At 40.1% G+C, this 12,411-nt stretch overlaps 1 protein-coding gene across 2 annotated transcripts in view; it reads left to right on the forward strand.

Annotated features, from left to right (window-relative positions):
* The window catches only part of EXOC4 (exocyst complex component 4), an 807,451-nt gene that overhangs the window by 740,114 nt on the left and 54,926 nt on the right, over nucleotides 1–12,411 (forward strand). For both annotated transcript variants that reach the window (XM_060414840.1, XM_027968812.3), the window contains exons 16-17: nucleotides 5,763–5,941; nucleotides 9,117–9,276. In XM_060414840.1, coding sequence (XP_060270823.1) covers nucleotides 5,763–5,941; nucleotides 9,117–9,276 — 339 coding nt within the window. The remainder of the gene's footprint in view (nucleotides 1–5,762; nucleotides 5,942–9,116; nucleotides 9,277–12,411) is intronic.

The following is a 12,411-nucleotide window of genomic DNA, read 5'->3' on the forward strand; positions in this document are numbered from 1 at the left end:
GTCCACCATATGGATTGGATTGGCCAAAAAAGTCGTTTTGAGTTTTTCTATAAGCTGTTACAGAAAGACCCAAATGAACTTTTTGGCTAACCCTGTACTTAAGAGGTACAAAGACTGCATGGCCCGCCATCATCCTTGTCATCATAATCAGCTAAAGTTAGTTTTGTTCCCATCCGGTTGTAAAGGAGAATCAGCTTAGGACCTGTGGTCCTGGAGCTGGTGCAATGAAGAAGTGGCTGGTTTGGCACTCTCTGGCACTTTTACCCAAGAAGCCAGTACAGACAGAAAAAGGACAGGGAGTCCTCAATTAATGGCAAAGGCTTGAAAGAAGTCTAGAACAACTTCAAATACCAAAAAGTTGTCTTCTTCCCCCAAATATTTTTACATCCATAGCCCAATTTTTTCTTGAACATTGTTAAAGTTCAAACCAAAAATACTCTCAAAGCCAGTAGATTCTGTTTTGAAAGACATGTGACATTTTACCTGTGTCCGTGTAGGTCACATTTAACCACTGAGCAGTGCTTTTTTTATACAGTTTGAAGCATAAGGCATGTGACAACCCCAAGAGATGAAAGACATGGTGAGACCATTAAAAATGGTTGAGGTTTTTGGTTTTTTTCCCCTATTTGAACTTTAGAAGAGGATAATTAAGTTGCCATTTCAGTCTGAGATGCTAAGAATGTCACCTTTATCAGCTGACTTCTCTCACCATCAGGAGGGTTCTAAGTAGGTTCAGCAGTAACTGCCTGTCGCTGTTGGGATCCTAAGTGTGCACTTTCTGAAAATCAACCATCCTGCTGTGTAATCAGCAATATTTGCAGAAAAAATATTAATGCCAAAGTCATGTTAAGGTCAGCAACAACATGCCAGAATTCCAAAGGAAAAAAACCCACTTTTTCTGAACTTGATATTTGCCAGTGACTTTTAAGTTCTTTTTCATCTCTGATCATTTGGGGAGAGGAAGGTTGTGCCTCAAAATAGTTTTTCCCTCTCCTCTCTGCCATTCACTTCAGTATCTCATGAAAGTGTTAGTCGCTCAGTCGTGTCCGACTCTTCACAACCCCATGGACTGTAGCCCGCCAGGCTCTTCTGTCCATGGGCTTTTCCAGGGCAGAATACTGGAGTGGGTTGCCATGCCGTTCCCCAAGGGATCTTCCCAACCAAGGAGTTGAACCCGAGTCTCCTGCATTGTAGGCAGGTTCTTTACTGTCTGATCCACCAGGGAAGTCCAGTATCTCATAAACACCTCCAATTCATAGTAATTTCCTAAGCAGTCTCTACTTCTAGTTTCTATCATTCTCTACCATTAATTTACTCTTTATGCTGTGCCAAATCATCTTGCCAAAACTCATATCTGATTATATTGTTTCACCTCTTAAAATCCTGTTTAGATGACCTCAATCTTATGACGACATGGTCCCTGACCACCTCCCCAAGCTCACCTCATGCCTCTGTCATGTCATCTCTATGTACTGGAAGGAACTTCTGGTCAGTCCTTAAAACCGTCCTCCATTCACACGCTCATGCCATTGCACATGGTCTTCCCGTTGTCTGAGGCGTGCGTGCGTGCTCAGTCACTCAATCGTGTCCGACTGTTTTCAACCCCATGGACCATAGCTCACCAGTCTCGTCTGTCCATGGGATTTTCCCAGCAGGAATACTGGAGTGGGTTGCCATTTCCTTCTCCGGGAGATCTTGTCAACCCAGGGATGGACTCCAGGTCCCCTGCACTGGCAGGCGGACTCTTTACCACTGAGAGACCTGAGAAGCCTCATTGTCTGAGGTGGTAATGTCTATAGTTGACTGTGAAAGTATTTTAGCGTTGATGACTTGATTTTATTTTCAACTAAGAGTTAAACTTAGTTTAAATTTCAACTGTGAAATAGCAGTCGATTTCCCCAGGCATGAATCCCACTCCAGGGTTGTTCAATTTTCATTTTATCAAAAATGTCTCATTCTGGAAGGACTGTAACATGCAGTTACTGGTATCCTGATCAAAACCATACACTTCAAGCATATAAATGTCAGAATGAGTTTTTACTGGAAAAATGAATCTTTAGTTTTTAGTAACTGTTAAAGTGATCACCTATCATAAAAACACACTGATAGTCAAGATATTTGGATTTCCTTAAATGAACAGATTATAAAAATATAGCACATCCTATGCAAAACTTACTTTAAAATGGATCATACATCTAAGTGTAAAACTTCAAACTGTAAAAATCCTGGGAAAAAATACAGGAAGAAATCTTTGTAACTTTGATTGGGCAAAGTTTCTTAAAGCTAACCCCTAGAGTACCATCCATAAAAGAAAAAAATGATTAAATTGAACTTCATCAAAATTTAAAACCATTCTTTGAAAGACATTGTTAAGATGAAAAGACAAGCCAAAGATTGGGAAGAAATATTTACAAAATGCATGTCTGATAACTTGCTACCCTGGTGGCTCAGATGGTAAAAAATCTGCCTGTAATGCAGGAGACCCAGGTTCAATCCCTGGGTCTGGAGAAGGGAGTGGCAACCCACTCCACTATTCTTGACTGGAGAACTCTATAGACAGAGGAGCCTGGTGGGCTACACTTCATGGGGTCACAAAGAGTCAGACACAACTGAGTGACTAACACTTTCTTTTCAGCTCATATAAAAAACCCTCAATACTTAATAATAAGAAAACAAACAGCTCAACAAAAATTTAGGCAAGTGATATGAATACAAAGATGTATGGATGGCAAATAAACCTATGAAAATGTGTCCAACATCATTAGTCACTAGTAAAATGCAAACTAAAGCCCCAGTGAGACACCACTGTACATCTATTAAAATGATTTAAAAAAAATTTTTTTTTAAACTGACAACACTTGAGGGCAGTATCCTAGAAGAAATAAGCTAGACAAAGAAAGACAACTACTGCATGGCATCACTTATATGTCGAATCTTTTTTTAGGAAATCGCGGAAACAGAGAAGAAAAGTGGGGGCTAGAGGATGAGAGAAATAGGAAGTGGTTGGTAAAAGGCTACAAATCTCAGCTGTAAGATAAATAAGGTCTGAGGATCTAATGTAAACCAGGATGGCTGCACTTGATAATACTGTACTGTATAATTGAAATTTTTTGACAGGGTAGTACTTAAATGTTCTCTTTTTTTTTTTTTTAAGAAAGGATAAATATGTGACGTGATGGATGTATTAATTATCTAGATGAAGGGAATCCTTTCACAGTGTATACATATACCAAGTTGCCATGATGTACACTAAATATCTTATAATCATTTAATGCCAGTTATACCTCCACAAAGCTTTTTATTAAAAAAAAAAAAGCTAACAACAAAAAGTGCTGGTGAGAACACAGAGCAACTGGAACTCTGGTACATTGCTAGTAGGAAAGCAAAGTGGCGCAGCTCCTTTGGAAAACAACTTGGTGGTTTCTTACAAAACTAAATGTACACTTACCGTACAATGCAGCAATCCCACTTCTAGATATTTTCCCAAGAAAAAGAGAAAATTATATTTACGCAAAAACCGATACGTGAAGCTGATTAATTCATAATCACTGCAAACAAGAAACAACCCTGATGTCAGCTGGTGATGGTTACAGCGTGGCACATTCATAGGCAGGAGGCCACGCAGCAATAACAAGGAATGGACAGCAGCATGGATAAATCTCAGATGTTTGAGGCAGACTGAAAGACACTAAACCCCAAAGGCTGCATGCTGTGTAACTGCATATATATGGCTTTCCAGAAGAGACAAAACGGTGGGGACAGAAAATAGATTTGTAGTTGCAAGAGCCTTGGGGTATAAGTAGAGGTTGACTGCAGGGTGGCACAATGGAGTTCTGGAAGTGACGGAATTGGTCTATAATTTGATTGTGGTGATGCTTATAAAACTGGTTGCATTTATCAAAACTCATAAAACTGTACACTAGAAAGGTGAATTTACTGTTTGTAAATTGTCTGTCACCAAGATGATGATTAAGCCTGTGGTTGCAATATTAGGGCTGATGTTCAAGGCTGTGGCCATTTGTTTAGGCATATTCTCATTACCTGATGCCAGCTCTAAGCATAATAGAATCCCAACTCTGGATTATCATCCTGTCTACTTCCAGTAAACCTTTCCTGTCAAGATCAGACAGAGCACGGAAAACAATCACTAAACTTACAGAACAAACCTGTTTGATCTATACCTGCCAGTGGATGGGGGAGGGGTGGGATGGTTGTATATTTGTTTTTAGTAAATACCTGTATGTGTGGGTGGCCAGTCCTGGGTGTTCATTGGAAGGACTGAAGCTCCAATACTTTGGCCACCTCATGCGAAGAGTTGACTCATTGGAAAAGACCCTGATGCTGAGAGGGACTGGGGGCAGGAAGAGAAGGGGACGACAGAGGATGAGATGACTGGATGGCATCACCGACTCGATGGACGTGAATCTGAGTGAACTCCAGGAGTTGGTGATGGACAGGGAGGCCTGGCATGCTGCAGTTCATGGGGTCGCAGAGAGTCAGACACGACTGAGCAGCTGAAATGAACTATGGTAGAACAATCTGGCCTGAAATGTGCTTTCACTGCAGCTTAATAGAAAGGTTATGGAGTAGCCAATCCTTCCCCATCTCAGACTTCTTGACAGTTAATGATACCTACCAAAAAGAACCTAAGAGTTGCGCATGTTCAGACTGACTGATTTCAACATAGGAATGCGCTGTTCCCTCAAGCTCACTCAGATGTGTCTTCTAAGACAAGTATCAGCTCCTGTCCTGAACCTTTCCTAATACCCTCTGCACATTCCCATGATACCCTGGGTACACGTGCTTCTGAGTAAAAAACCATCCTCTTTTGCTTGTTTTTTCTTGGTCGTCCCCATTAAGCCATGGCATTTTAAATGGCACAAACTGTGTCTTATATTTTCACACCTTCTAACAAATTCACACACATTCAGTCAACATTTTGCTTAAGTAATAGAGTAACAATAATAAATATGATAATAGTGCTACCCCCTGTGCCTTTCTGTGTAGTAGTTCCTCAGAGCACCCTGTGAGGTATGTGTTATTATCATCCCCATTTTGCAGATAAGATAACTGAGGTGTGGAGAGATTAAAAAGTAACTTGCCTAAAGTCAAGCCGCTAGCAAATGACAATGGAAACCAAAGTTTCAGAGATCTGTGACCTCTGTCTCTCATTGTCGCTGCAACAGTATCCTTGAAAGAGAATACTTTTCACTATGTGCAAGCAATCTTGTCACAGGAAAGATTTTTTCACTTACCTATTCATCACCCTCAATGTGTGGATTAAACGAGGGAGGATCACAGAAGCTGACTTGCTCAAGATCACTCAATTTTTCTATAAAATAACTAAGATAGCTTTCTGGGCTTCCTGGTGGCTCAGAGGTTAAAGCATCTGCCTGTGTCTGCCTGCAATGCAGGAGACCTGGGTTTGATTCCTGGGTCGGGAAGATCCCCTGGAGAAGGAAATGGCAACCCACTCCAGTATTCTTGCCTGGAGAATCCCATGGACGGAGGAGCCTGGTGGGCTGTAGTACATGGGGTCGCAAAGAGTCAGACATGACTGAGCGACTTAATGTATGTATGTATGTATGTATGTATGTATGTATGTATGTATGATAGCTTTCTGGTGAAGAGGGGGAGGGATACATAAAAATATAAAGGGCCACTGCTGTCTTAAATATTTGGGTGCTCTGTCACAAGAAGAGGGTTGTTTTCATCAGGAAGAATCATTGCTAACTTCTTTCCCCCATCTCTCTCTCTTCCAGGGTTCACTGTTTCCACTATCTCATCCCTCTTGCGAAGGAGGGGAACTACGCCATTGTCGCGAATGTGGAAAGTATGGACTATGACTCGCTGGTGGTGAAGCTCAATAAAGACATCAGTGCCATTGAAGAAGCCATGAGTGCCAGCCTCCAGCAGCACAAGCTCCAGTACATATTTGAAGGTCAGACCCCGCCCCTGTCCCTGATAGTTTGGGAGGAAAGAAGGGTGAACGTTTCCTGATTTTCTCTATTACTAAAGCTCAAAACTTGTAGAAAAAGCTTTTTTTGGTGTGTGTGTGTGTTTGTTTTTTGCTTTTTGGATTAAAGCAGCAATACCTAGCCTCTCTGTGTATGGCTAGGTAGGCAACAGTATGGCTGCCATCTGCTCTTTCTTGACGAGGAGATTTAATCCAAGATGAGGCAGATGGCAGCCCGGCTGCCTCCTTGACACACCACTCATGAGAGCTGGGTAAGTGTGTGGCGTGGACCACAAATTAACTCAAGAGGAGCTCATAAAGGAAAAAGAAACACACGCAATAAGAAGAGAACCCTGAGAGATCCCCTCATTGGCTAAAATTATCTCTGGAAGGGGAAGTTTTCTTTCAGAGGATGAATTCTTGTCTGAAGAGAAAACAGAAACCACTGATGAGCTGCAGTTCTGAGAAGTCTGCATCCATAAAAGCCTTCAGAGTGAAGGAAGCAAGGAAGAGTGTGAACAGCAGTGCTGTCCAAAGGTGTTTGCCATCAACATTCAGAAAAATGAGCCGCCAGCCAAATCATTTGCGCGATGAATTCCTCCAAAGGACCCTCTTTTAAGACTTCCAATCATACCCCCTTTTTTCTTGTTTCGGTTAGTTTGTACATAGACCCTGGGGCCAAAAGTATCTCTGGTGTCTCACAGAATTGAGCCAGTGTAACTCAAAACAAGTTAAGAAGGTACTTAGTGCAAAGGACTGTGGCAGCCTGAAGATGGAAAGAAAGTGTCAATGCATGACCACTTCTTGCTTTATGAAGTGATTCTGTTCTGGCAAATGCAGGACCCATTCCCCACCCCCCCCCCCCCCCCCCCCCCCCCGCAAAAAAAAATCCTGTTTTCCCATTAAATTATGTCATAGTGAGGAAGTGTGTTCTGAAAGGGAATGTTCCTGAAAGACTTTAGCCAGAACGTGTAAGTGATTAAAAAAAAAAAAAAAAAAGGTTCGTCAGCCCCAAGGCTCTGTGTCCTGGGAACTGCAATCATACTGTCTATTTTAACAGTATAGCACCCATCTACGAATCACTCTCCTAACCACACAGAATTCCCATCTGGCTTTTGACACTGGCTCTTCCAAGTCCCACATGTCACTATTCACATCCCAGAGTTTTCCTCTCATTTGGACCAGACATTTCTTGACATCTAATCCTTCTGGGAAACAATAAAGGTATAATCCTCTGACACAGAAGAGATTTTAACTAAAAAAAAAATCATAAATTGGAAATTTCCTACTTAAAAAGCTAGCTGTCCCCTGTCATATCTCTTTCTAAATTCAAGGGCGTATTATTGAATTGCCCCAGTGGGGGAGGTGACAGTGGTCTGTCTTCTTGGTGTGGCAAAGAGAAATATTTTATTATTTTTTAAGGGGTATGTTTAATCACAGATATTGTTTAAAATTCCTGGTGTATAGTGATAATACAAAGCAGACCAACTTTTAACTGGTTTATTATTATAATTTATCATGCTTAGTTATTATGTATGTTTATTTCTGTAATCTATTTTTTATTCTCGATAACCAGTGCATCACCTCATAGCCTGCGCTTAGAGCAGACCACATTAAACCACTGCAGAACAAAGTTCTGCCTGAAGTTATGGGCTCAAGGGCATCATAACAAAAGAACCTACAGAGATTTTTCACATAAATTGTCTAGCTTTAAATGTAAAATCCATGTGTGTGTTTCTGTCCCTTTGAGTGAAAATCTTTTTACTTCACCTTAGAAGAGTAGCTAATTTGTCATCTTAAAGCAACATTGGGTGAGTGTAGCTGAAGCAATGGAGAAGGCAATGGCACCCCACTCCAGTACTCTTGCCTGGAAAATCCCAGGGACGGGGGAGCCTGGTGGGCTGCAGTCCATGGGGTCGCTAAGAGTCGGACACGACTGAGCGACTTCACTTTCACTTTTCACTTTCATGCATTGGAGAAGGAAATGGCAACTCACTCCAGTATTCTTGCCTGAAGAATCCCAGAGATGGGGGGGCCTGATGGGCTGCAGTCCATGGGGTCGCACAGAGTCGGACACGACTGAAGTGACTCAGCAGCAGCAGCAGCAGCTGAAGCAAGAGATGTTGCCTTCTCCTGTTCTTTTCCTATATGTATCCTAATCAAGGGAAAACTTGTTTTGAAGACAGAAGGAGCCTTTGAACCTGAAGTGACACCGTGAGACAAAAATAGTAGACTATTCTCAACTAGTCAGACTCACTTCAGATTCCTGAGAAAATATCTTGCCAGAGTCCAACTTTGTAAGAATAAGAGAAGAAAGAGGAAGAGAGGTTTACTTAGTTCCAAGCATTTAGAATTAAAATCTAACTTCTAAAAATGGTAACCCACATGTTCCTCGGGTTGTTCTGAACCAACATTCCTCAACTTCATTACCTAAGATAACCTGAAATGGGATCTCTTAGTTTGTTGACATCCTAACCAGCAATTTGTCGAATTTCACAGACCTTAAGACAGTGAGAACAACTCACTTAACGAGACCCCTGCAAACTACCCAGGAGTCTTGTGTGAGCTCAGCAGTTCATGTGTGATCTGCTTTCCCTTCCACTTTGTTCCTAATTACATTCTCTCCCGTTACTCCTTTAGAAATATACTCCATTGTCAGTGTTGGGGTATGTTACCATTAATGCCAAGAGTCCAATTTCTTATTGATTTACTCTTATTTACATAGGTTCCCAGTCAACTTCTGAGCCAAAAGTACAACCCCTACCTGTTTTGTAGGAGGAAAAGGAGGCTAAACAGATGATAGTATTTACATATGGGGTACTCTGCTTTAAATTAGCTCAACAGGAAAAACAGAAGTTTTACACAGTAATTTAAAACAATCTAGCATCTACTCTTAAGCCTTGGCATGTGGCTTTAGCTGCATATGGCAGTGCAGAAACCGTGGATGTACCAGCATGAAGTGTCCCCACTGGTAACTCCTTGGGCAGTATCTAACTACTCCAGAATCATTGTAAGATCAGGTGGTCCAACCATCAGAGCTAGGTTTTCTTTGGTCACTTACATTTTCTGAGGAGTAGAGAGAGGAACCCTGTGTGTCCGTTTCTTCATGATGGCGTTAATCTGCCTCCTCCCTCCCCATCACCCTGTGCTCATCCCTCAGGCCTGGGACACCTGATCTCCTGCATCCTTATTAATGGGGCCCAGTACTTCCGGCGCATCAATGAGTCTGGCATCAAGAAAATGTGTAGGAACATTTTTGTCCTGCAGCAGAATTTGACCAACATCACCATGTCACGGGAGGCAGACCTGGATGTTGCAAGGTAAGAGGGTAGATGGGACTCAGTTTGTATTCCAAAGCATTCTACCAAATCATTAATAAAAATGAATTCTTAATCATTAAAAAGCTAGTTTAAAAAATGAAACAGAAGTGATGGATGTTAATTAAACTTGTTGCAGTGATCTTTTCACAATATATCCATATATTGAATTATTACACTGTACCTCTGAAACTAATAAGTCAATTATACCTCAATTTTAGAAAAGGATAAAAAATGGAACTAACAGATGTCCTTTGGTAATAGGGAAGTAAGTCTATAAAATTCTATTGGATGTTTAATGACTGTGAAACCAGTAATTTTTCCTATTGTCTAACCTAAGGTCTTTTACTACGGAATTTAAGTAACTTTGTTTCTAATTGTAAAAGTAATGTGTGCTCATTGCATAAAATATGTAACATAAAATACAAAGAAGAATATAAACATCACTCATAAACTTTTAATCTAAAAATGCGATGTTTGATATACTTTCTCCTGGTTTTTATGCACGTGCTGTGTGTACAGGTGAGTCTCATTCATGGGCATGTGTATCATTTCTCTTTACAAAATTATTAATGGGTTTTCTATTCATTTAATTTGTGTTTTCCTATATCATTAGTAACCTTTGAAAACATGGTTTTTCCCATATCCATTAATGTCCCTTGAAAATATTCTTTTTAATGCCTGAACAAATGTTTCATGGGGTAAGTAAATCATAATTTATTTATCTGATTATTAATATGTGCAGATTTGTAGACATTGGGATTTTTTACGTTTTCTCTCATTATAAATAACATGTACTGAATGTATTTTTACACGAATCTATTTCTTCATCTCATCTATCTTTCCCAGTTGAAATCCATCCCCTCTTCTTCCTTTTGTTGGGGAGAAAATGGTTACTCATCACTCATCATGCTATTCCTTCATGTAACTGAGGGTTATTTTTTTTAAATAGTGTTTGGACTTTCTCTTTTCAGGGTTTGCTGATCTCAGTTTTTAGGGTTTCCTTGTAATACTTTTTTTCAAATGTAAGAGTTAATCTTCTCTCTTTATGTGGTCTCAACGCTACTCATACCTTTCTCTTTTTTTTCTTTTTTTTAATTTAAATTTATTTATTTTGATTGGAGGCTAATTACTTTACAATATTGTATTGGTTTTGCCATACATCAACATGAATCCGCCACAGGTGTACACGTGTTCCCAATCCTAGTCAGTGGATCTTTGGGGCTCTAATGAAAACTTTAGAAGTTTTGAAGAGGATGGATGATGATCGTGGTGTTGGTGTTTTATTGCTGATTATACCTGGATGACTTTTTCCATGAACCCCTTTATTGCTGGGAAGTTTTTTGTTTTTAATAGTCCAGCATGCTCCTGCCTCTTAATTTAGTATTTCTGTGTCTTTCCACTTGACTTTTTGATTCCTGAAGAAGTTTAATAAAATTTGAAATAATTCTTGAGAAATTTCTGGGGATGATGAAATGCTGTGTTACTTTGACAGTCATTAAGACATGCATGCTAGGATCTTTGTCTTGAAGTCATATAGCCATACATCTTCACTTTCACCTTTCTTCTCCAAGTTGTCACTCATTTGTTCCATTGCTGCCCTGTTGTTCTGCTTTTCTGTCCTTCTTCTCTGTCGTTTTCTTTCTGTTTGGGTGTGTGTGTTCATTACATTCCCTCTCTTAGGCTAAATTCGGTGGAAAGCGTTCCCTGCTCAGATTAGGGAAACCAGGTGTGACTGAATGCTGCATTTATTTGGCCTCCCTTATGGGGAATGATCTCATTATTGAATTAGTCTATTCATAATAACATTGAAAATGGGAAGTTAAGAACACAGAGGCCTGAGGGATACAGAGAAGCATTACTAATTCTCTGAGGAATATAATTCCTAAATTCAATCATCCTTTTTTAAATGATTTTTTTTTTATTTTGCTGAAGTAAGTAAATTAACACAGCTTTTGACAGACACTGTGGGGCCTGCACACATACTAAAAACCCTAGCATCTGAATAGTGAAATGATGACTGGGCAGTGTTGAGGTTGACATTGATGGGCCATGGACTAGCAAAGCATTTCTTCAACGAAGCCATGCCTGTCACGGTTGGATTTGGGAGCGATATCCAAGGAAGCGGCTATAAGCTAAAAGATGACCACTTGGGAGAGATACTGCTCTCATTACTGTTCATGGATTTTGAGAGGAGATAGGCTAGCCTAAGTATATAGCTCTAGATGATTCCGTCCTGGTCACAGTTCAGAAAGACGCATCTTTGCTAGACTTGTAAGCTCCAGGAAATTTTCTGTTTCCTCGGTATGTGAACCAGAATAAGTGCTCACTTTGTATACTGGATGAATGACTAGGTATCAGATCAAGGCTTCTTTTTGTGGTAAGGAGCTTGGATAATGGCAAAGTCTAGTTTAACATCCTGAACATTTTAACCAGCTGATGTGAGATCATTTTCTTATAGGCTGTTGAGAAACAGAGCATCTCCTTTGCAATTCTTTCTTTCTAGAAAGTGTTACAAGAAAGAACACTAACTGTTCACAGGCTCTTTCTCCTTCATTTTCTCTTGCTCTCCTACATACACATGTACTAAAGACACTTTACAGCCTTGTGTTTTGGGGTTTTTTTTCCTGTTCTTGATTTTGGTAGGGACAGGTTTTGTGAAATGGGCTCCATCAGTTCTACTGAATGTGAAGTGATGTAAAATAAACATAAGAGTTGATACCAAAATAGCCAGAAATAATAGACTGCAACAGTGTGTCTCAGCATTCCTTAAGCAATGTCTAATCAAGCATAGACAACATCTGTACAGCAAACCTCTATAGGAGTGTTATCTTCTAATGTAGTAATTAATCACTAGTTGCCATGTGTCAGAAAATTTACTTAACAAGAAGTTGCAAGGCTTTTGTAGCTTTTCACTTTCACAGCCTTCCTGACCAGTGGAAAATAGAACACTCTTCCAAAATAAAGAAGTGAGACATCTGGACTCATTCCGTTTATGCTAATTCTTCTACTCATGGTACTGTTGTCTTTTTCTTCGTACACACCTTTGGTCCAACTAATCTCTAATAGGAATAAATCTTGGGTGAGCAAAGGCTCAAAATAACCCATAATATGACCAGAACTGCTGAGAAACCCTGT

Source organism: Ovis aries, chromosome 4, assembly GCF_016772045.2.
Source record: "Ovis aries strain OAR_USU_Benz2616 breed Rambouillet chromosome 4, ARS-UI_Ramb_v3.0, whole genome shotgun sequence".
NCBI classification, from domain to species: domain Eukaryota; kingdom Metazoa; phylum Chordata; class Mammalia; order Artiodactyla; family Bovidae; genus Ovis; species Ovis aries.